Source organism: Dromiciops gliroides, chromosome 3 (assembly GCF_019393635.1).
Source record: "Dromiciops gliroides isolate mDroGli1 chromosome 3, mDroGli1.pri, whole genome shotgun sequence".
NCBI lineage: Eukaryota > Metazoa > Chordata > Mammalia > Microbiotheria > Microbiotheriidae > Dromiciops > Dromiciops gliroides.
This window is the reverse complement of record NC_057863.1, coordinates 243846802-243871481: the sequence shown is the minus strand read 5'-3', so window position 1 is coordinate 243871481 and position 24680 is coordinate 243846802. Positions and strand designations below refer to the sequence as shown.

The 24680-nt window shown below is 38.3% G+C and overlaps 1 protein-coding gene across 3 annotated transcripts in view; it reads left to right on the top strand.

The window, feature by feature from the left end:
• The window catches only part of JADE3 (jade family PHD finger 3), a 208109-nt gene that overhangs the window by 167345 nt on the left and 16084 nt on the right, over window positions 1-24680 (top strand). For all 3 annotated transcript variants that reach the window (XM_043997752.1, XM_043997751.1, XM_043997753.1), the window contains 4 exons: window positions 1334-1524; window positions 7924-8135; window positions 13271-13438; window positions 17874-17990. In XM_043997752.1, coding sequence (XP_043853687.1) covers window positions 1334-1524; window positions 7924-8135; window positions 13271-13438; window positions 17874-17990 — 688 coding nt within the window. The remainder of the gene's footprint in view (window positions 1-1333; window positions 1525-7923; window positions 8136-13270; window positions 13439-17873; window positions 17991-24680) is intronic.

Here is a 24680-nt window from a genome sequence, read left to right as displayed (position 1 = left end):
TTTCACATCTGTAAAATGAAGGAGTTGGATGAGATGAGAGATAAAGCTTCTTCTAGATCTAAATCAACATTCCTGTGATTATCTAACATCCACATGAAAACCTGCAGTAATGAGTAAATCACTACCACTTCCCAAAACAGCCCCTTTTATTTTGGACAGCTATCTTTGTTAGGAACTTTTTCCTTCTTTTGATCTTTCTCTCTGTAGCTTCCACCTTTCAAACACCTTTGTGGAGATAGCAAAACAAGCCTAATCCCTCTTCCATATGACAGTACTTTAATGTATTTAAAGGCACCTCTCTGGTCCCCTTAACTGTACTTAGTCTGTAAACCAAACATTCAGTCACTCAAGAAGCATTTATTGAACACTTAACATGTGCAGAGTACTGTGCTTTGCCTGAAAAAAAAAAAGCTTCAGCTGTTTCAACTGGTCCTTGATGGAATAAAGTCCCTCATGGTCCTAGATAGACTCCAGTTTCTCAGTGTCCTTTCTAAAATATGTTTAAAAGTGAACATATTACCTATTACAGATATAATCTTATTGGGGCAGAGTATAGTTGTATGATATCACTTCTATTGTTCTTGATCAAATTGGCTTAAACACTTCACCAGAGGGGTTTGGTTTCTCCATTAAGAAATTATCATGGGGCGGCTAGGTGGCACAGTGGATAAAGCACCGGCCCTGGATTCAGGAATACCTGAGTTCAAATCCGGCCTCAGACACTTAACACATACTAGCTGTGTGACCCTGGGCAAGTTACTTAACCCCAATTGCCTCACTAAAAAAAAAAAAAGAAAGAAATTATCATCCATGAGGCAGCTAGGTGGTGTAGTGGATAGAGCACTGGCCCTGAATTCAGGAGGACCTGAGTTCAAATTTGACCTCAGACACTTGACATTTACTAGCTATATGACCCTGAGCAAGTCAGTTAACCTTCGTTGCCCTGCCCCCCCCCAAATTATCATCCACTTCCAAGTTGCCCTTTTCCAAGACATCTTTCCCTCCTACAGGCATGGCTCTTGAGTCAGAGCAGCTTTGTAAAAGTGTGGGGTATAATATAATGATTCCTTTCACATGGCCATGGTAACTTTTATCCTACATGAGTAGCAGAATAATGGGAATTTCTACAACAAATTACTTTCTAATGGAATACTACCTATTCTTGGCAAGGTAGAATGAACCCCTTGCTGCATGTGTACCAGGGGGTCCCTGACTCTGCTATAGAACCTTTTGACAGCCTCTGATACATATTTTGTTAGGGTTATCACCAATCAGTACATGTAATCTTTTATTTGCTAAATCTCATTAATTCCATTCTGTTCATCATGTTTAGGGTGGTCTCAGAGAAGGTGAAAGAAGTACTGTATATTCGGCCCAGGAAGTACATCCATTGCTCCAGCCAGGAGCCCACAGAACCAGGCTACATCAATATCCTCGAGCTGGCAGAGTCAGCGTGCCGTTATGACTTGGATGACACGGACATTTTCTGGCTTCAAGAACTCAATGAGGAGCTCAAAGAAATGGGTAGATGCATTTTATTTGGAGTCATTAGCCCTATAATATAACCAAAGTTTTTGTTTTGGCTTTGAAACCCTACACTGACTTTCATCTTCCTATTTGTAATGTGGGTTGTATAAATCAAGAGAGAAAGACTGCCAAAGGGAAAGACTCTCTGAGTAGCAGTTAAGCTGGAGGTCCCTTTATTTGAAGGGATTGTTTCGGCTTCCTGCCTAAATGCAGAGCATTTACTCAAATACTTAATTAGCTCCCTAAACTCAACGTTATGGTAGAGGACACCGGTAAAATGGCTAAATCAGAGATTATCAGCCTTAGTTTTATAATACTATCAGTAATCTTCACCCTCCTCCTATCCCTCACTATATGGCTTGGGACAAATCAGTTAACCTCTCTGGGATTTAGTTTCCATGGACTAGATTGCTTCTAAGATATCTTCCAGTACTCTATAATCCAAAGTGCTTTATAAATTATTTCAAGGAGATCATGAAAATATTACTTAACGTTTCCAATCTGAAAATATAACCGTGAATTCATTTTAATTTTTAAAATAAGTGTACACCATGGTGTGGGTCAAGGATGTAGAATGGGATTTAAATGCACATAAGTCAATTCCAAAAAGAATGATTAGAACTTGTCTAATGGTATTAACCTCAGCATGCCCATGTCACTTCCACTGTTTAGGCAGCTATATTTGACCCCCCCCCCTTTTTAGACAGCATCTGGAAGTTATTGGAATGTCCCTAAAGGTGTGGTTGTCTTTCCTCCTAATAAGGTATAGGGAGCAGGAGTGTAGTTATCTGTGTATGTTTGTGAAGTAAAGACTGATGACTTTTTAAAGGTGATAGGACTCTTTCTGTCTGAATGAAAAGGTTAAGTGCCTAACACAGTTATCTTTTCAAATGCATCAGTAATTATGCATTTATTTTTAAAGCTCAGAAATTCAAATAACATCAACGGTGAACTATCAGGTGATAATAGATTTTAATTTGGGGAGTGTAAAAGAAGTAAGTCAGCCTGTATCCTAGCCATGTCTTCCTGTGGGTGGAGAAGGTCCTAGGATGAATTTGAGATAGGCATTTAGATATAACATTTTATAGGCTGGCGTGAAAAGGAAAAATCATGATATGAGAAGGAAATCGTATTTGTAGAGGTGGTATTTATTAGAAGGGATGGGGACTGGACCTATGATTTCACTGACATAGGGAACTCCCTGGGGAGAAGATTCCCTTTGTCAATCCTGGTCAACACATTCTCTACAACTTAATTTTGAGAGGTTAAGTAATTTATTCAGGGTCACATAGCCAGTAGCTGTCAAAGATGAGATATGAATCCAAGTCTTCTCAGCTCCCAAGATAGCTCTATGCCTACTCACAGTCTCTTTTTTGAAAATTTCATTCTTTATTGATAATTTCACTGTAATTCTAGCCTTGGCATGATTTCATCACTTTATAATGAGGTCCCTTTTCATACTTTAGTAATTGAAATGGATACCTAATAGGCAGGGTGTGAGATAGAATAACCCTCATACAAAGTCCCACTCTCTAGTTAATAGTATCATATTGGGGTTACAGGATGCTGAAGAGTTATAGGAATTCAGAAGAGATCCCTTCACCATTGTAGATCAAAATCCATCAAAGACTTAAAAGATGATTCCTAGGGAGTTGCCTCAGTCACAGAGAGGTTCAATAACTTGCCCAGGATCACACAAGCTAGTCGGAGGTAGAATTTGGATCCAGATCTTCCTAACCCCAAGCCCAGCACTCTAGAGATATGTGCTATGTCTGACTGCCTCAGAAAAATGTCATAAATGCAAAAAAAAAGACTAATTTGAGCTTTGCTATGTAATTTAGTCTCAAAATTGGAAATCCAGGATTTTAGGTAATTATATACAAAAAGTTTTTTTAATGCATCCTTTACATACAAAAACCAAAATGTAAATAAAGCCTCCTCAATTTCTGCTTCAGAGGCAGCAGCTTTTGGAGGGGAGGGGGCTCTTATAAGTGGTCTGAAAATAAAAAGATGGCTTATGTGGAATTTTGAAGTTTCTTGGAATGTCTTCTACTATATGCCAAGTATCATACTGAAGTCAAATTGTTTTAGATCTTCTTGTTCTTGTTGTTTGAGACTGAGCCCTAAGTTTAGAATGTGCTAGAGTAAATACACATATACTCCCACATGCTCATTAGCTTTGCTAGCAAAGAAAAAAAATGTGTAGTCTTCAAAAAACATCTGCAGTGTGAAACTTAACAGCTGGATTAGTGTGTTAGGATAAGAACAAACAAAGAAGGTGTTTAGGAAGAAAATGAGGAGCAAATGGGGAATACAAAGAAAAACTAGTATCATTATTGGCACTTAGAGTTTTATAAATATGCTAGGTTTTTTTTATCTTTAGCATATTTGGCTCAAAAGTTAATCTTTAAGGAGAAGCAGCATGGGGAGGATAGGAAACTGACCTCAGAACCAGGAAATCCTGGTTTCAACTGCTACCTGACACCTACTGAACTCTGAGATTCTGACCAAGTCACTGAGGCTCTCGGCGCTCCAGTCATCTCTAGAAATTTGGAAATAGTTGCTGATAGCGGATCCACATTGGTAGAGGGTGTTTTGTGTTTCTTCCCTGGGAATTCCCTACACAGATGAAATAAAAAAATTTGACTTAGGAATGGTTTGGGGCAGGGAAGAATCAGCTAATGACTTTGCAAGTTCTTCTGATTACTTGTTAATGTATAAAATTTAACTTGTTATAAATAGTATTCTATTTTAAAATATTGGAGTTTGAAAACCTCTATATCAGAATAATGTTTAAAATTGTGTAGTCCTCATATGTGGGGTGGAGGGGAGTATAGTGGTATAGGCAGATACTTTCTCCCCCAATCTTTTCATTGTATTTCCTTAAATTATGCTCATTGAGAAAAATTTTCAAAAGTCCGTGCTTATTCCTGCCCTAAAGATTTACATGATTTTAATTATTTTATTGCTCTGGTTACTAAAATGTGCCAGATTATAAATTTCAATGATATACTTTCAAGGGCGACAGGGGACCATAGGGAAATAATGGCTTCAGAGAGGAACCAGAATGGTTGAAGCCTAGACTGTAATTTTTCTGCCTGAAAGACCTTTAAGATCATCTAGTCCAGTTCCTTTATTTTGCATATCAAGAAAATGGGGTCCATAGAGGTAAAATGACTTGTCTTTGGTTATGCAGATAAATAGTGACTGATCTGGTTCAACCCATATTTCCTGACTCCTGCTCTCTCTCCTTCCTAGTCGAGTGGTCTTTCCACCGTACTCTGCTAATGTAAACTTCTTAATTGGTGCGTCAAGCAGTTGTTTGTTGCCCTCCTCAAGTTATATACTTAATACATTGTAACTAAGCAGAAGACTAAAAGCCAGATTCCTTGCTATGTCCTTCAGCCAATCCCTGAAAATATGGTGAGTGCCCCCTGCTGTCCATTTTGAATATTTGCTCTTCACTGGAGTAGTTCAATATGCCAAAGAGAAGTTTAAGCTTTGACAAATAGTTCCCTGATTTAAGTCCCATTTACCACAAATGGATGTCAAGTTAGTTGTTTCCACTATGTCTGGAATACAAAAGAAAAGAGAAGAGGGGAAAAGAACCTTTTAAAAACTTTTAGTTCAATATCTAAGGTTGCTCTGTTCCTTCAGTCTCTAGGGCTTTGGGGATTTGGCTCTTCATCCTGCCATCTCCCAACCCCACAGGCTCCAGTTCTAATCAATTACCCTTTCTCTTCCCTGGATTGTACTAAGGGGCTGTATACTTTTCCATTGCTATCTTCCTCAGGATGGTCGATTGAATCTTTTCCAGCTGTGGACAATAGATTTTTTTTTTCCTGAGAAATTATGTCCAAATTCATCTGAGAATTATCATCTTTTTCTAGGTAGATCTTTTACTATAGGTTAGGGAATTATTGGAGAGGAAAGATCTAGTCCTTATTTCCATCTCCCTTCCAGAATGTCACTGGATTCTTGGTTTTTTGTAACCTAACCAGCCATTTATTTCCTCTTCTTGCTCCCTCCCCTGGCATTACTCCTTTTATTTTAATGTCTCCAAGGGCATTCTCTACAACATTTTCCTCTCATGAACATGTGCTTCTTTTACAAATATTCTAAGAGCCTTAAGGCCTTGGGAAATTTTTGCTTTAGCAATAGGGACCCTTAGTCTCTTATAACCAGAAACTCATATTCTCATAAGATCGGCTTTGAAAACAAGAGTGTTTTCAAGTACACAGGATTGAAATATAGGTGTGTCATATTGGGGATACAGTTTTCTATCAAAATAGGAATTGAGTCAATCAGATACTAGTTAAATGAGGACTTAACATTAACAACTTACAACATGAAGTCAGGCAGTCAAAACATACAGAAAGGGAGCTGTACAGAGCTAAAGTTCACAAGAGGAAGAAGACATACACATACAGATAGAATACTCAAGGCAGGAATGGAAACCGCAATTTTTAGTACAAATACCCTGGTAAGGTAATAAAGTGAGTAATAAAGTGAGCTTTCCCTAGATTCTCTTAGATCGTCCTTGCTGGGCTCCTGGATACACAAAAAAATGCAAGAGACTCTCTGAATCTTCCAACCCTTAGAAAAGAGGAAAAGTGGAAAGAAAGAGACAGGGAGAAGGAGAAAAAGAAAACACAGGAGAAAGGAAGGGAGAGATAAAGGAGGGGAAAAAAGGTAGAGGGAGAGAATGTGTGTCTGCTCACAAGTCTGCACAGAGAGAGTGCATGGAAGCCTGTGGGAGAGCAAATAAGTGCCCTGAGCTCCTCTCCAAACCAGAAACCAACCCTCTCAAAATCACCTTTCACCTGCAAAAAAAAAAAAAAAAAAAAAAAAAAGCAGCAGCAAGATGAGCCAACACTGCACTTTTTTATATATATTTTCAAACTTCAAAATATGTAGCTATGATTATCATTCCATACATTTCCATGATAGATATGTATTTGAAATATTATTTGTACTATATTGTCTGTCTCTGTGTGTTTCTCAGTCTGTCTCTCTTTTTTTCTTTCTTTCTCTTCCCCTCCCCCCACCCAGCCATCTCCACCTCTATCTTTGGTGTTGGGGGGAAAAAATTGTTTGGCCGGGGGGGGGGGGGGGGCAGCTAGGTGGCGCAGTGGATAAAGCACCGGCTCTTGATTCAGGAGGACCTGAGTTCAAATCTGGCCTCAGACACTTGACACTAGCTGTGTGACCCTGGGCAAGTCACTTAACCCTCATTGCCCTGCGCCCCCAAAATTGTTTCTTCTCTGAATATTCAAGTTAGAGAGCTTCACAAAAGATCATTGAAGGTATCTTGGGAATCTTCAAGTTTAATAAGAATTTATTGTGGAAAGTGGAGAAGGAATACCAACGTTGGAGGGACATTTTATCAACTGTATCCTTCTCACCTGGAAATTTCAGACTGACCTTGCATGGTTTTGCTGGTTCTAGTTCCTTTTAATTCTGTTTTGATTTTGGATAAAGTTTGATGACAGGATTATAAATTCATATACTATGCCTCCATGCTGTTTGAGGTGTATTTCAGTTAGGCCTGTGGTCAACCAGGTAGGTGATATCCCTTTAAAAGGATCCCGGGTCTGCAGAAAAATTCTACCTCAGGCTTTTTAAGGCCATTTAATCCTTCTCAAAACTCCTACATTTCATCTTGTAATTTATTATAATAGTTAGATGGAATGTCATTTTGGCTTCATTTTTGTTTCATTCTTCATACTTGTATCCTTAGCACCTAGCATTTCAGTGCGTCCTATGGTGCCTTGTATAAGTACTTAATAAATTCTTGCTGATTAGGTTTTTGATTGCTTTGTCTTTCTTGTATAGCTCTAAAAAGCAATGTGACAGAAGCCCCAATTCACAAAACAGATGAGTGCTTCTGATGAGAAAATCCCAGAATATGAGACATTAGAAGTTATCTAGTTCAACCTTCCCATTTTATGTGAAGAAACTGAGTCCCTCAAGAGTGTAAAAGACTTACTTAAAGTCATATAGCTGAGATTGATAATGTATCTGAGTGTCCCTGTTATAGTCCAAGGTCTCTGTAAAGACCAACTTTAAACTCTTATATTCAGAATTTTGGTTACCCTGTATTGTATCCTCCCTTATATCATTGTTACTATTGAACTAACTGCCTTTCTGCAACTTTGTTTTTTCCTGAAGTCCTGTTTTCTTAGAGCCAACCAATAACTTCCACAGAGAGTGCCTGTGTGTGTGTGTGTTCATATTAAAGAACCCTAACAAAAGCTTTCTTGAAATATTCTTTTTTTTACCGCTGAAATATTCTTTAAAAGAACTCATTATACCTTTTCCCACATACTCAGCGCCAGGCACATAGTAGGCACTCCCATGCCTGCTGTTTGATTGGCTGATTGTATCTCCGTGCAGGGTGTGGGACAGTTGATGAAAACACTATGGAAAAGACAGTAGAAGTCTTGGAGCGACAATGCCATGAAAATATGAACCATGCTATTGAAACAGAAGAAGGGTTGGGCATAGAGTATGATGAAGATGTCATCTGTGATGTGTGCCGTTCTCCCGACAGTGAAGAAGGGAATGATATGGTGTTCTGTGATAAGTGTGACATCTGTGTTCATCAGGTTAGTGAGACCAATGATTCACAACTACACATTGTTGAGAGTTTTCTGAATTCAAGACATTGCTATTCAAGATGGATTTCTGGGACCTTCATATCAGGGTGAAAGGGAAGAATGTGAAGAAAGTAATTCTTGCATCTTCTAGAAATAAAGCTTTTTGAGATTGCCTGGGTGATTTTTTATCTTTGGTGGTTAAGTTAGGGTCCTTATCACCTCACTACGTGCTTTGACTATTGAAAGAGTCTACTAATCTTCCTTTATGTGCATTTTCTTCTCTTCATCTATCCTGCATATTATCACTAATCTCATACTTTCAAAACTACTATTTGTCCTTCATTCCCTTGATCAAATATCTAAATAGCTTCAGCCCTCTCTCCCTATCACCTACTATAAAAAGACTAATATCCTTAGCCTGGTATTTGAGGCCTTCTGAACTGGCCCCTACTTACCTTCATTGATTTCTTTCATTTGTTTAACACTTTATAGTTTATATTATCTCTTTAGATGACAACAGCCCTGTGAAACAGACTGAAGATAATCATAATTATTTATTAATTAATAATTAATTATTATATCCACTTTTCATATATGAGGAAATTAAAGCTTAGGGTGAAATCACCCACCCAAGATTGTAGTGAGTTGACAGATCCAAGTTTGGATCTCAAGGTTTGGAACTCCTAGCCTGATGTTTCTGCATCTCTTCCTTGCCTTATCTCCTATTTCTCCCTCATCCAAATCCTCTACTTTAATAACAAAATGTGTTTGCTCAAAGGATACTAGATTTAGAACTGGAACAGATCTCAGAGGCCCATTTAGTCCAACCTCTTCATTTTACAGATGAAGAGACTGAGGCCTAGAGAGGCTTATGTGACTTGCTTAATGTATAGGGGGAAGAGCACCTAGGTCCTTGAACTGCAAATCCTCTCCCTTCTTTTTTCTATGCTCCACTGCCTGAATCTCACTGTATCCCAAATACAGCGGGCATTTTTTTCCAGCTCTGTGCCTTTGATTTCACAATTCATCCTATCTGAAACACCTTCTCCTTTCTTCTCTAACCATAGAAATTCTACCTACTTTTCAAGTCCCAGCTCAAATACTCCCTTCTCCATGAAGTCTTCTGGGATCGCTCCAAGCCATGGTGATCTCTCCCCTTCTCAGACCTCTTACAACACTTATCTTCACAACTTATTTGGCACTTTTCATATACTGTATTTTATTTTTAAGTTTCCTTTCTGTATGCATGTCCTACCTAATTAGCTAGGTAATCAATTTTTTATGATAGGGGGACCTCACTGAGACTTTTGCATTCACCATTATCTAACTCAGTACTGTACATAGAGTATGTACTAAGTAAATATTTGTTGATCGATTTTGTTTTCTTATAATTAACTATTTCATAATGAACTTCAACTTATTTTCCTAATTATGCCAGATACATTTTATATTGCATAGTAGTAAAAAGTGGTAATTCTCAGTCTAATTGTCTTCTCTTTTAGCAGATTGGGTTTTTTAATTACTTTTTAAATTTAAATTTAAATTTTTCATTTTTTGCAGGGCAATGAGTGTTAAGTGACTTGCCCAGGGTCACACAGCTAGTGTCAAGTGTCTGAGGCTGTATTTGAACTCAGGTCCTTCTGAATCCAGGGCCAGTGCTTTATCCACTGTGCCACCTAGCTGCCCCCTAGTAGATTGTTTTAATGGGTCTAAAGAGAATGGACTTGAGGGAAACATTGTATTAGTGTATCTCCAACCAGGCCACAGCCTTTACTTAATTGACAAAGCTGGGACAGGGCATTTGTATGCCCCGGGCAAGCTGTGTTCCCATCCACCTGAGGTTTTAAGCCTTCCCTGGAACATATATGACATCAAAAAATGAATACACATGTGCCAAGAATTTTCTGGCAGCAAACATATGTGATATTTGTAAAAAAAGAATTTTTAAAGCCCACTCCTTGATAAGCAGTGATATACTTTACCTTTTTCTAGTTTGAGCTCTGGCAGGACATTTTAAACTGGAGTGGATACCAAAGTTAAATAGAAAGTAATGAATTTATATATTTTCTTATTTATGGAATCAGTTGCTTATCCAGAATTTTAGCAGATAATATCTCTTTCCAATAATGGTGAGAAATGATGATGGTAGTAATAATTAGAGGATTTACATACCACTTTAGACTTTTCAAAGTGCTTTACAAACATTATCTAATTTTATCCAGACAACAACCCTGAAAGAGAAGTGCTGTTATTAGCCTCATATATTATACAGATGAGGAAACTGAGGCAGGTGGCAATTGAGTGATTTGTCCAGGGTCACACAGTTAGTAAAGTGGCTGAGACTGGAATTGAACTTGGTTCTTTAGAGCTCCTGATCCAATACTCTGTCTATCCACTGTGCCATCTAGCTGCCTAGGTGATACCAAGTTAGCTAGATGCTAAATAATGAGAACTGGAAAATGTGTTCAAGCTGTAAAAATATGTGACACATAAAGCTTCAATTAAAAATCAGTTTTTACTGGATTTAAGTATAAGCTAACCATTTTACTGTGTCTTACAGTGCAGTGACTTTTAAAAAAATACTTAAGCTAGACTGCCCTCTGTTGACTAAAGAATTATATGGTTTATTTTTCATATCCAGTAACTTTTTTATTTTTTAAATTTTTTTCAGTAATGTTTTTTAAACAAAATTGTGAATAGCTGAGATTTTGAAAAAATATATGTGTGTAAACATGCATTTATGCATATATCTTTCTTCTTTAATGTATTTTCATTATGATGTTCACTTTTGAGCCATTATCCTCAGAGTCACTACTCTAGTTATGGATTGGAATGGTATTTTATATAACAAAAATAACTGACCTGTGGTACTTGGAGGTTTGCTAAGTGCTTTCCTTTCAAAAACACTGAAATAGGGCAAGTGTTGTTTTATCTATTTCCCAAATGAGGAAAGTAAAAGCCCAGAGAAGTTAAGTGACTTACCCATAGATACATAGTGAATAATACTGGAGTAGAGACTTAAAGCTAGGTCTATTGACCCTAAGTTTTTTTTCTGCTAAAATACATGAAGATGGTGGATTTAATTAATTTTTAAAATGGATTGTATTAATGCTGCATTACATTTAAATTGTGACAGGAACATTATTAGTTCTTTTTAAAGTGTTTTATGCAAAGTATTTTTCAAGTGCTATAGATTGTTTCTTTTTTTTTTTAAGTGAGGCAGTTGGGGTTAAGTGACTTGCCCAAGGTCACACAGCTAGTAAGTGTTAAATGTCTGAGGCCGGATTTGAATTCAGGTACTCCTGACTCCAGGGCCGGTGCTCTATCCAGTGTGCCACCTAGGTGCCCCAGATTCAGTTTCTTAATGTAGGTCCTAAACATTTATTTAGCATGTTAAGAGTGATTTGGTATTAGCCTGTTTTTGCAGAAGAGTTCATTGAGAGCCAGATGCATTGGTTTAGATACAACCTATGAGTTTGGTCCTCTAGTTTTTTTTTTAAATAATTTTTTTGAGGAAATGTACACATCTATAAACGCTTGTATATATAATTTTATGATATTGTGATCTAAAAATTTCTCATCTTCCCCAGATTTGAGAGAGGAAAAAAATAGCATGCATTTTTCTTCATCAAGTAGATATGTGTGTGTATGTATGTGTGTATATATATATATACACACACACATACATACATACATACACACACACACACATTTGGTGAGGCAGTTGGGGTTAAGTAATTTGCCCAGGATCACACAGCTAGTGTCAAGTGTCTGAGGCTGGATTTGAACTCAGGTCCTCCTGAATCCAGGACTGGTACTTTATCTACTGTGCCATCTAGCTGCCCCAAACAAATTTTTAAATACTCAAGAGTAGCCTTTCTACAGAGGCGAAATTTTTACAAAATATGTACATGAATAACTTTTCAGTCAGCTCCTTTCTGCACTCTACTTCCTTCTCTATTCAATCTATTTGTCATGTGAGCCTAAAGACAAAGTAGCTCCCAAATAAGTAGATCTAGAATTGATCTCTATGGCTCCCAAATCTGAATTGCTGCCTCTTCTCCCTACTGGTCTAAAATTGCCTTTTGGGAGATAGATAGATAGATAGATAGATAGATAGATAGATAGATAGATAGATAGATAGATAGATAGATAGATAGATAGATAGATAGATAAAAGGAAGGAAGGAAGAGAAAATATATATTATGTGTGTACATATGTATATATATGCATATACATTCATATATACAACCATATATCTGTTTGTATGTATATAGGTATATATGTGTGTATACATATACTCCATATAGACAAGCATAGGTATACACATAGATATATACACACATGTTTATGCATGTGGATACATGTGTCTATATAAAACACGCATGCACATATGTGTATAAGCATACCTATATACCTGCATACATACAAATAAAGACAGCGTGGTTTTCAATATATACACACATATATATATATATATATATATGAATTATATGTATGTGTATATATGTGCGCATGTACATACATAAGCAATATTGTGTGTATCCTTATAGTATTTGTGTATGTATATATGTATATATTCTACATTGACTATAGGTACTGCCATTTCTCAAACCCTTCTTGATGGAGGAATTAGGAGTTAATTGGTTAGAAGATTGGTTAAATTTGGGGTCACAGAGATTTTAGAGTTGTTTTAAAGGAGTACTATGGTATAGCAAAACCTCATTTAATCAGAATCCCTTTATCTGAGGATCAACTAAACAAATCTTTATTTTAATGCTGTTATAGACCTATCTAAAATGCATATATGCCTTAGTGAATATACACAGTGACTATGTAGCTGATCCTTTCTTTCTGCAGTGACTTAGAAACCTTACAAATCCTGAAAGTCATTCTGAAAATCAGTTCTCATTGTATCCCACTGCAGATCAAGCAAAATGTGTGCTAACTCTAGTTTCCAAGATTGGTTGGTTGTTGTTGTTTTTAAACTAAATTCTCTATGAGCTTACTTTGTTGTTAGTTGTCTCTTTCCCCCCAAAATGTGTTTTGCTATTGGTGTATATGATGTAAACGTTTTGTCTCTTCTTTCATTATCTGTGAGAACATTAACAGGATCCCCCCCCCCCCCACCTTTATATTCCAAGGCATGTTACGGCATTCTCAAAGTTCCAGAAGGAAGCTGGTTATGTCGAACCTGTGTTCTGGGCATTCATCCTCAGTGTCTTTTGTGTCCTAAGAGAGGTGGAGCCATGAAGGCTACCAGAACTGGCACCAAATGGGCTCATGTCAGCTGCGCCTTATGGATTCCGGAGGTAAAAATTATTTCAAGGTCATTATGTTGTTGCCATGGATTAGCTTAAAGAATATTTGCATTGGGGTAGTTAGGTGGCACAGTGGATAAAGCACTGGTGCTGGATTCAGGAGGACCTGAGTTCAAATCCAGCCTCAGACACCTGACACTTACTAGCTGTGTGACTGGGCAAGTCACTTAACCCCCATTGCCCCACCCCCAAAAAATGTATTGGTAAGAATATTTACATCTACCACATGTGCATACTATTGCCCTTCTGATGTAAAGATGTGGCCCATGGTTGATATCTGAGTGGGTAGGAGTGCCTAAAAAAAAAGCAAAGCCACAACCAGCATTTTTGTCCACAATGTGACCACATGAAAGTCAGCTTTAGGTATGGCACTGTTTACAGAGCTTATCACTGTTTATTACTGCCTTGCCTCATGATTTGCCTTAGTTCAAAGAGATGACCCACTTCTTATTACTTATGTAAAACTGGTCTATTGCTGGCCTTTCTGTGTGGTTTACACCTATGCCAGATGTTTGTTAAATCAGGGTTCACATTTCTTAAGCCACTTTTCTATTCCCCCTTCTTGTGTTTATCCTATTCCATTGAACATATGGCGACTGCCTGGGCAGCAAATATAGGCCAGAAGACAGATGAGAGGAATCTTCTTTGTTCTGCCTTCTATTCTCTGTGTGACCACAGGCAAATCACATAAAGCCTTTTAACCTGTTTTCTCATCTCATCATAAGCTAGACTGTACAATACCTACTACTACTTATTTCACAGGGGAGTTGTGACAAATCTACTTTGTAAACTGTGTGTGTGGGAAATCTCTATATGTGCATACATGTTCTTACATATGTATCCATATATTTGTTAAACATCATAAATCTGTATGGTACTTTGAAGTTTGCAAAGCACTTTATATGCATTATCTCACTTGAGTGTCACAATCACCCTCTGAAGTAGGTACAAGTATTTTTTAGCTATATTTTACAAATAAGGAAACTGATCTTCAAAGGGGTTAAATGACTTGCCCGTGCTGAAATCGCCTATTGCCCACAGCTGAAATTGTTGAATATGGAATTCAAATCTGAGTCTCCTTGATTCCTAATCCAGCATTCTATCCACTGTACTGTAATACCTCACAACTAACATAAGCTAACATTTATATAGCACTTATTATGTGCCTGGCACTGTGCTAAGCATTTTACAGTTATTATCTCATTTGAGCCTCACAACAACCCTAAGAGGTAGGTGCTATTATTATCCCCATTTGACAGATGAGGAAACTGAGACAAGCAGAGGTTAAGTAACTTGCCACAGGTTACATGCTAGTAATTTTCTGAGGCCTCATTTGAAGTCAGGTCTTCATGACTCTAGACCCAGCTCTCTATCCACTTTTCGACTTCACTGCCCTGATTCACTGTTTGATAGGTCTGATCCAGAAAATCTGTATCTAGTGAGCCTGCATGACTCAAAGATTGGAGACTTTAATTCACATTTAGCTGATAATATCTCATCAGCAATTTGTTCCATTTCCTAGCTTCTGTAACCATACTCATTATTGTTATCATTAAAGCAGTTAGTATCAAACAACCCGGTGAAGATAAAATACGACTTACTGATATAAGCCATTGTCTTAGCATCTAATTACCTAGATAAAATCATGTTAAAACACATTTCCTTCCTTTTTAGTTCTTCTCATGTAAAAGGTTCATTATCAGGCCTGCAGTTGGTTAACATTTCTTTTTCTCCTGTAGATATAGAAGTGACTAAATGAATTTGTTTTACCAAGGAAATTCCATTGAATATTCTGTTAAAGATGTGGGAGGAAATGGTCATGCCATTATAGAACATCAGAATAGAATTAATGATTTTCTAGTTCAATACATTTATTTTACATATGAGGAAACTGAGGCCCAGGGAAATTGTGATGTCCCTAGGACCACATAGCTAATTAGTGGCAGAGATGAGAGTGGAAGCCAGATCTCCTGATTCCTAGTTAAGTGACACTTTTTCCCCAATAAGCCAAGCCTCTCCTTATGCTATTTAACAACCATAAAACAAAATCTGAAATGCTCACTAAAAGGAGGAATACTTTTCTTATTTTAGCTGTTGCTCTCGCCTACCTCTTTTCCACCAAATCCCAACAGTTCTGTGGACTTCTTGCTGTCCCCCTGACTTGCCTGATTTGGGCTTTAAGCAAGTATGGCATTAGCTCCTGCCCATTTTAATATATAAAAGAATGAGATGTTGCCAACAAAACCAGTTACGGAAGAGACATATGAGTTGAACTCTAGCTTTTTATGTTGAAAATCCTTCTTATGAATGCCTTGATTTATTGGACAGTAGATTTCTTCAGTACTCCTTGAATTCCAAAACCAGTCATTGAAGAGATATCTGAATCAAACTCTCCAAAATACAAGTCAAACTCTAGCTTTTTATGTTGAAAATCTTTCTATCTTTCTTATGAATTCCTTGATTTATTGAACAATAGACTTCTTCAGTACTCCAATAATTCTGTGATTTCATTTGGAATGAGTATTCTTGGGTCCAAGCCCAACTTTTGCTACCTGTTTCGTCTGTGACCAATCACAGGCAAGTCAGAAACTTCCCCAACAACCAAATTGTGATCCTTTCGCATATTAGTAAATGGTCTTCATGAGTTAATAGCTCCCCACCCACCCATTCACCCAAATGTATCACATGTTGATCAACTTTTGGGCATCTCCAAACTTAGTGAGGCCAGTCTGAGATGACAAACTTGTAGCCTTGTCTTTGTAGTTGGCTATTCTAGCTTGGAAAGAAATACCAATTTGAGCTCTACTAGCATAGTCTGAGAATACAGGGTCAGCTGGCTCTGAGGACACACTGGAGTAGCTTCAATGGACTCTTTCAAGCTCTAAGTTTAATCACAGAACTCAATTTTACACAAGAGTAAATTGTATTGTTATCTGGTACCGTATTAAACACCTAATAGAGTGGTATTCTGGGATTTAAGGATTGAGACTTTATACAGTCATCCCTCAGCATTCACTGGTCTCACATTTGTGGTTTTGGTTATTTCTGGGTTGGCCATTGATAATTAAATGGGAATTTTTGGAGATTTTTCAGTGTACTGTGGAAAATCACAGATGACAAGCATATGGAAAGAAAATAATTTCGTAAGTTCTGAATGCATAAATATGACATTATTATTCTATTTTGTCATTTGCTACCATAAGTATACATATATAAATTTATTACAGTTAAATTTTGTTAAAGTTCCATTGTGCTAAAAAAAAAAGAAAAAGAAACCCACAGTGTGTTTACTCTCTTTGGGAATGCCTCCTCTTTGTCTTTCTACCATCCAGAATTAGTCACATGATTTTCTCCTGCAATGATCTTTGTATCATGGGCTTTTTGTAGGAGAGGGAAATCCAGGAAGCAGTTGTTGCAGACTGCCTAGTGTATGAGATACTAACGTCTCTCATGGAAACTGCAACTTTTTTTAATGAGTACAGTGTGGTTTCACTTGTTTTGTATATTAAATGTGACCAGAATTAGTAAAAATAAAGGTTTGGGGTGGGGCCTAGAGTAATTTACAGTTTTTCACACCCCAGGGGTCTTGTGCCTCTAACCCCAGTGAATGTCAGGGACACCTGTACTTGTTTCTTCTTATAGACTATGTAATCAAACACCTTCTATTTATAGATAGGAAAACTAAAGCCAAGAGAGGTTGTGATCTGTCCAAAGTTACACAAGATTGTCGGGGACAGAAGATTTGAACCCAGGTTTTGACTGTTCGCATTTATGTGTGATCATTTCCCCATTATATAAATCAATTCTACTTCCCAAGATTATCAGTCTTTTCACAATAATGATCTAAGATTTTCTACTATCTCTTTCATTTTCTCAAGTTCTGTAGGTTTCTGATCACATAAAATATTCCCAATTTGTATAATAACAGCCATCCCACTTCCACACTCATACCTTCTCCAGCCCCCCTTCTATGAACAGTGTCCCAAAAGTCTTAGTGTGGCCATAAGCTGTTAAAGCTTAAATAGCTTAAAAGTGCACTAAAGGGGCAGCTAGGTGGCGCAGTGGATAGAGCACCGGCCCTGGAGTCAGGAGGACCTGAGTTCAAAACCGACCTCAGGCACTTAACACTTACTAGCTGTGTGACTCTGGGCAAGTCACTTAATCCCAATTGCCTCACTTTTTAGAAAAAAGTACGCTAAAACTTTTGGGACACCACATTATTTAGTTTGGCAAAAATGATTGACCTGAACAGTGTTTAGGGGCACATTGTTTTTGTTTCTGGATTTAATTGTTTTTATCCCTATTAAGACATACTCAGTCATACATCTTTACAGACTATTACCCTTCTGTGAAATAATGTATATTGTATGGGGTGGGCTTTGAGAGCTTGGAGGATAATTGATGGTGGTATTTTTGTCTTTTTCAGGTTAGCATTGCCTGTCCTGAAAGAATGGAGCCAATCACAAAAGTTTCTCACATCCCACCTAGCCGGTGGTCTTTAGTCTGCAGTTTATGCAAGTTAAAGACAGGAGCTTGTATTCAGGTATGTGCAATATAAAGTAATGAGACTTTTTTTTTTTTGACAATTCCATTGAACATTTTAAAAACTTTATTTTTAATTTTTTTTGTTTTTTATATTTTTTATAGTAGGGATTTTTAAAGATGAGGGAGGGGGAAGCTAGGTGGCACAGTAGATAAAGCACTGGCCCTTGATTCAGAAGGACCCGAGTTCAAATCCAGCCCCAGATACATTACAATCACTACTTGTATGACCCTGGACAAGTCACTCAACCCTCATTGCCCGGCCAAAAAAAAAAAGATGAGGGAGACCTGGGCCTTCATGGGTACAGCAGGGAAGAAACCAGTGGATAGAGAGAGATTGAAGTCTAGAGAGAATGAGGAATGCGAGGGCATTATTTGAGAGAAGACCGAAGGGTCAACACCCATTTGTAAAACTCCTATGTGCCACATACTTTGCAAAGCAAAGCACTGAGGATACCAAAATCAAATGGGTCACAGTCTGTATGTAAGAAGCTTGCAGTCTAATGGGTGCAATAAGAAAATAGCTATAATACAAATTAAAAGTAGACAGGTCCCCACCAAAAAAAAAGTAGACAGGAGAATTAAAAGTAGCTATAAGGAAATAAGAGAAAATCACTTATAGCTGGGGGATTCAGGGAAGACTTCATGGAGGAGGGGGCACCTAAGCTAGACCTCAAAGTGCTACAAAGATCTCAACAGAAATGTTGGCTGAGACCATTGCGAATGTGGATAACACGAAGAAAGAAACCAAGGCTGGGTAGGACCAGGAAATGAGATCAAGAAATCTTGAGTAACCAAATTTGACTACAACATAGAATGTGTGACAAGGTATAATGTGAGTACTTTGATGAGGCTGGAAATGTGACTTTGAGTGCCAAGCTAAGGAATTTGTATTTTATTTTCTAAGTGGGAGGTGAGGTGGAGAAGGACATTGAAAGTGGCTTCTGGACCATGAGGAATCTTCATCATATACTCCAGGAGGAGAGTCTCTCCATTTGGGGGAAGCAGTTAGAAATGCCAGTAGTTCCTGTGACTTCTCAAAGGAAGAGCAGAGGTTTCTGGGAATCCTGCTCTTTCTACCAACTGAGGGACTCAGATGGAGCATTGTTCCCACTGGTTACCAGGAAACCCCAGTTCCAGTCATGACAAATTAGAAATGAGAGGTCTGGGTCCTCTAACTACATCATTGTCTTCTCAAATCTAGGTCAAATGGATGACCTATAGAGGTATCATCCTAACCTAAAATGCACCAGCCTCATTTTATGTGCTTCTATAATAGATATTTATAATAAGCACTGCCAAGTACAACTGTAGTTTAAAAGAAGAGAACCCATGAAATGGCTGTCAAATATAAACAAAAATATTTACTTTTCCTAAGTTTTGCACTCCTACAAAAATAAAACCGTAAAAGTAAATTTGGCAAGTGTAAACAATCTTAGTCATCCAGATGAAATCCAAATGCTTCATGAAGAAATCTTCCTTCCTAAAAGAGTAGAAAAAGACTCCTTTGGCTAAATGCCAAAAGCATGGCAAGCAATTTTCTGCCTTTTTGAACTTGGCAGGTTAGATATCCCCACCCAACTATGGAGGTTGGAAGGTCTAGCAAAATCTTGAAGGCTTTCTTTTTAGACTCGACAAAAACAAAAGCCTCAACTTATACCTGTGCCCTAATAAACACTCCTATCAAGATAAGACAAGAAAAGATCCATTTTCAGCAGTGTCATCAATCAGAGCCTTAATATATAATTTGATTCAATTCAACCAATGTTGTTTATTATATATGTATGACACTAATCCAGGTGCTAGCAATACAAAGATTAAAAAGAAAATAAAGCCTCCCTTCAGGGAACTTACAACATGTGGGAGAGCCGAGTAGGTGCAGTTGACTTGGCAAGTGCTCAATAAATGCTTGTTGACTGACTGACTGACTAACTGACTGACTGATTAACTGAAAGCATTTTCAAAGGGAAAAGAGTACCTACAACTAGAGAGGCCAGGGAAGAAGACCCTATAGGAGGTAACACTTGAGCTATGAAAGGAAGTTAGAGATTCTAAAGGGTGTGAGAAAAGATCACATTCCAGATAAAAGGGACTTGACTGTATGTTCAAAGATATAGCATTAGGAGATAACATATCATGGAGAAGAGCTAGCAAGCTAGTTTGCCAGCTGTGGAGAGTCCATGAAGGGGAAGGAAGGAGTCTTACTAAATAATACTGGAAAGGTAAGTGGAAGCCAAATTATGCTGGACCTTAATTAAATGTTAAGCCTGAGAATTGTGTATTTTATCTTGGAGACATTGTTGTTGTTATTGTTGTTGTTATCCCACTCTCTGTGACCCCCTGGACTATGGCATTCCCAGGCCCCCTCCGATCCTCCAGTATCTCTCAAAGTCTGTCCACATTCATGTTTGTTGTTTTCATGACACCATCTATCCATCTCATCCTCTGTGGTCCCCTTTTCCATTTGCCTTCGATCTTTCTCAACACCAGGGTCTTTTCCAGTGAGTCCCATGTTCTCATTATGTAGCCAAAATATTTAAGCTTCACCTTCAATATTTTACCTTCCAGTGAATAGTCTGAATCAATTTCTTTTAAGTATTAAGTTATCTCCTTGCTGCCCAAGGGACTCTCAAAAGCCTTCTCCAGCATCATAAGTTTTTAAATTTTGGGGGGGGGGTGAGGCAGTTGGGGTTAAGTGACTTGCCCAGGGTCACACAGCTACTAAGTGTCAAGTGTCTGAGGCCGGATTTGAACTCAGGATCTCCTGAATACAGGGCCAGCGCTCTATCCACTGTGCCACCTAGCTGCCCCACCCCATATAATTTTAAACAACACAATTCCAAGAAGTTTATTTTACTTTCATGACTGCGGTGATCTTTGAGCCCAAGAACATAAAATCGGATACTGTTTCCATTTCTTCTCCTTCTATTTGCCAGGAAATGATGGGATCAGTTGCCAAGATCTTAGGGTTTTGTTTTGGTTTTTTTTGGTTTTGGTTTTGTTTTTTGTTTTTTTTTAAGTGAGGCAATTGGGGTTAAGTGACTTGCCCAGGGTCACACAGCTAGTAAGTGTTAAGTGTCTGAGGCCGGATTTGAACTCAGGTACTCCTGACTCCAGGGCCGGTGCTCTATCCACTGCGCCACCTAGCTGCCCCGTGGTTTTGTTTTTTTTTTAACATTAAGTTTCAAGCCAGCTTTTATATTCTCCTCTTTCACCCAGTTATCAGGAGGCTTCTCAATTTTTCTTTACTTTCTTGGAGACAACAAGGAGCTATAAAAGACTTTTGAGTGGAGTGAGGTGGGATAACTTAGATCTGTGCTTTAAGAATGTCAATTTGGCAACTCTGTTGGGGATGAGGGAGAAGCCTGGAAGCAGGGAGATCCATTAATTAAATGGGAAATGGGAAATTATGAACCCATATAATTTACTGTAATTGTTAGGGAAAAGAGAAAAGGGGGCTGAAATCAGATCCTACTGAAAATGCAGAAAGAACAGTTCTAATTAGTATGTCTCAGAAAGCTTTACTAAAACTGTAGATATGGATAATTTTCCAACTTACTTTTGACTCCAGCAGCACATACTACATATAATGTAGATGTTGTTTTGATTTTGAATATTATACGAATTTGGGTGATGAATGAAGATACAATGTAAATATCAGGTTTACCCATTTATGCCATTTACTTCAGACCTGCTCAGCTTGAGAAAACTAGGTCAACTCCTTTTATCTAGTAAATATAATCATAATAAACTATTCTGAACTTTGAACAAAAACTATTTCTAATCTCCAGCCATAGGAATAAAATTACAAGTAAAATAAAAGACTTTAGTTGTTGACCTTCATTGTAATAAGATTCAACCTATGTCAGGGAATCCTGTAGCAAATTACAAAGTTAAAGGGAGGTTTTCCTTTTTTTTTTAAAGTGAGGCAATTGGGGTTAAGTGACTTGCCCAGGGTCACACAGCTAGTACATGTCAAGTGTCTGAGGCCAGATTTGAAATCAGGTTCTCCTGAATCCAGGGCCAGTGCTTTATCTACTGTGCCACCTAGCCGCCCCAAGGTTTTCCTTTTTTAAAAAAAGGTTATTTAAAATTTCTTCCTTTTTTGATAAAATCCTGATTTGATGCCAGTGGGGCTCAATTCCTGACAGATCCTACCAAGCTGGATTTTGGGACAGACTCTTCCTGTCATTCCTACTACCAGCCTTGTTCTGTGTGCAGACGTTTATCAGCACATTTGCTACAAATTAATGACCGGGGGGGGGGGGGGGCAGCTAGGTGGCACAGTGGATAGAGCGCTGGCCCTGTATTCAGGAGATCCTGAGTTCAAATCCGGCCTCAGACACTTGACACTTACTAGCTATGTGACCCTGGGCAAGTCACTTAACCCTCATTGCCCTGCAAAAAAACAAAAAGAAAATTAATGATTGGTGATTTTTAAAAATTTATAACATCTCTTGAAAATCATTTACTGAGTCACAGAACAATCGTAATCTGTGTCAGGGGAGGGATTACCTATGCTGATGAATCACAGATCATCCTAGTCACCAATGTTTGAACCTCAGATGTTTCCTTCTCTATCCAGCTACACATTCTTATCAGCCACCACATTTTCTACTCTCTGGCAGTATTTATCTGGACTACCACATTATCTTCTCTCTCACTGCAACCAATTTGGTTCTTGGTTGGACTATTGTTAACAACCTCCTGAGAAGTAGCATGGCAGAGTGGATAGACATCTTGTCTGAGAGTAAGGAAAGCCTGGGTTCAAGAGTTACCTCTGACACATACTATGACTAGCAAATAACCTCTTAGTGATCTCAGGTAATTCTTTAAAACTATTAAGTTGCACAGTGGTTACTAGAGTTTCATTATTAGGAGTTCCTTACACCAGTGAAAAATCACATGTCTAGACCCCCCCCCCCAAAAGGAGGGGGGGGGACCAGGAAAAAAAGAGCTTACCTTCAGTCAACCTGAGTTCTCCATTATATCCTCCATTCCACTGCCCAAGTAATCATTATATTCAGTTATGATCTTATCAGTCCTCTACTCAAATACCTTTAGTAGTTCTCTATTGACTATAAAGTTTAAATTTCTACTAAGGTCCTTTGCTAGTACTTAGAGATGATTCCCAGAAGAATCAGTGAGAAATTCAGTCAGTGCTAAAAGCAACAAAGTCTTTTCCTACATTTAAGAGAAAGCCATATAGCTTAACTGGCAACTCCCAAGGAAAACACAGAATGCAACAAGAGAAGAGTTCTAGAGCTGCTTACTAACTCCCTTTCCGTCTCCCCCACTTCTCTGTCTCTCTTTGTGTCTCTTGGTCTCTCTTGCTGTTTCTCTATCTCTCGGTCTCTCTCCCTCCTCTGTGTGTGCATGTCTCTCTGTCTGTCTGTCAGTCTGTCTCTGGAGCTACCACTGACACCTCCAGAGTGAGAAGAAGCAAGGTAGGAAAGTTGTGTGACCTTTAATATCTCCAGGGAGCCTCGGGCACATTGGTCTTCAGGTTATGGCAGAGGGAGAGTCCATGATGAACTTCCAAGAGGTTGCTCTTAGAACTTGGCATATTATTGTACCAAGTTCTCATTAGAACTTTGGGGTTGGGGCAGCTAGGTGGCGCAGTGGATAGAGCACTGGCCCTGGAGTCAGGAGGACCTGAGTTCAATTTTGACCTCAGACACTTAACACTTACTAGCTGTGTGACCTTGGGCAAGTCACTTAACCCCAATTGCCTCACCAAAACAAAAAAAAAAAACAAAAAAAAAACTTTGGGGTTAAGCTTTATTAAGTGTATAAAGGTAGCTCTGAGACCAAAGGAGCTGAGGCAAACTGATGGCCCAAGGCTATTATAGGGAGGAATAGGATTCATCTCATTCTGGACATTCTAATTGGTTTCCTGCATCTGAGGTCACAGACAAGGAGACATCAATTAGCTAGGTAGGGAGGCCCCAAGCATAGAAGCTTACAGATACTGGGATTTCCAGAGAAGAGGTAGGGCAGAGGGAAGGGGAACCAGACAGAAGAAAGGTATATGACTAAAACACAGACCATGGATTGGTTTATCCAGACAATCTAGCCTTAAGTCACTTGTTCAGTTTACCTCTTATCCCTTCACATTTCTTATGTCCTAGTCAATCTGGAACACTACCTACAATTCCTTTTTTCTCTTGTCTCTGATGCCTTTGCTCACATTATTCCCTATGCTTGGAATAGATTTCCCTTCCCACCTTCCCTCTTCATTTGTTGAAGTCTCTCTTCTTTGAAGCCCAGTTTCTTCATGTAACTTGATTTCCCCACTCTCTGTCCCTGAAAGTAAACTCTACTTCCTCAAATTTCTCCTAACATTTTGACTGGATCCTCCTTTGGCCCATTGCCTTGTATCATATTATTTGTAAACATGGTGTAAAACCTAGGTAAGCTCCTAAAGGATGCAGACAGTCATTTTTTCATCTTTGTAAAGCCCCTTGCACATGACTAGGTGCTTAATAAGTGTTGAGTTAAACATATAACTTGGTTAATTACAGAACAAATTTTAGCAACAATAGTCGCTGGAAGATTTCAAAGGAGGGTTTCATTGCTTCAGTCTGGGATGCTTGGGAAGGCTTTATGAAGGTAGTTAGATACATCTTACTGAGTGCTCCCATACTGGATAACAAGGCTTAGTTCCAGGTCTTTTTTCTATTTTGAGAAA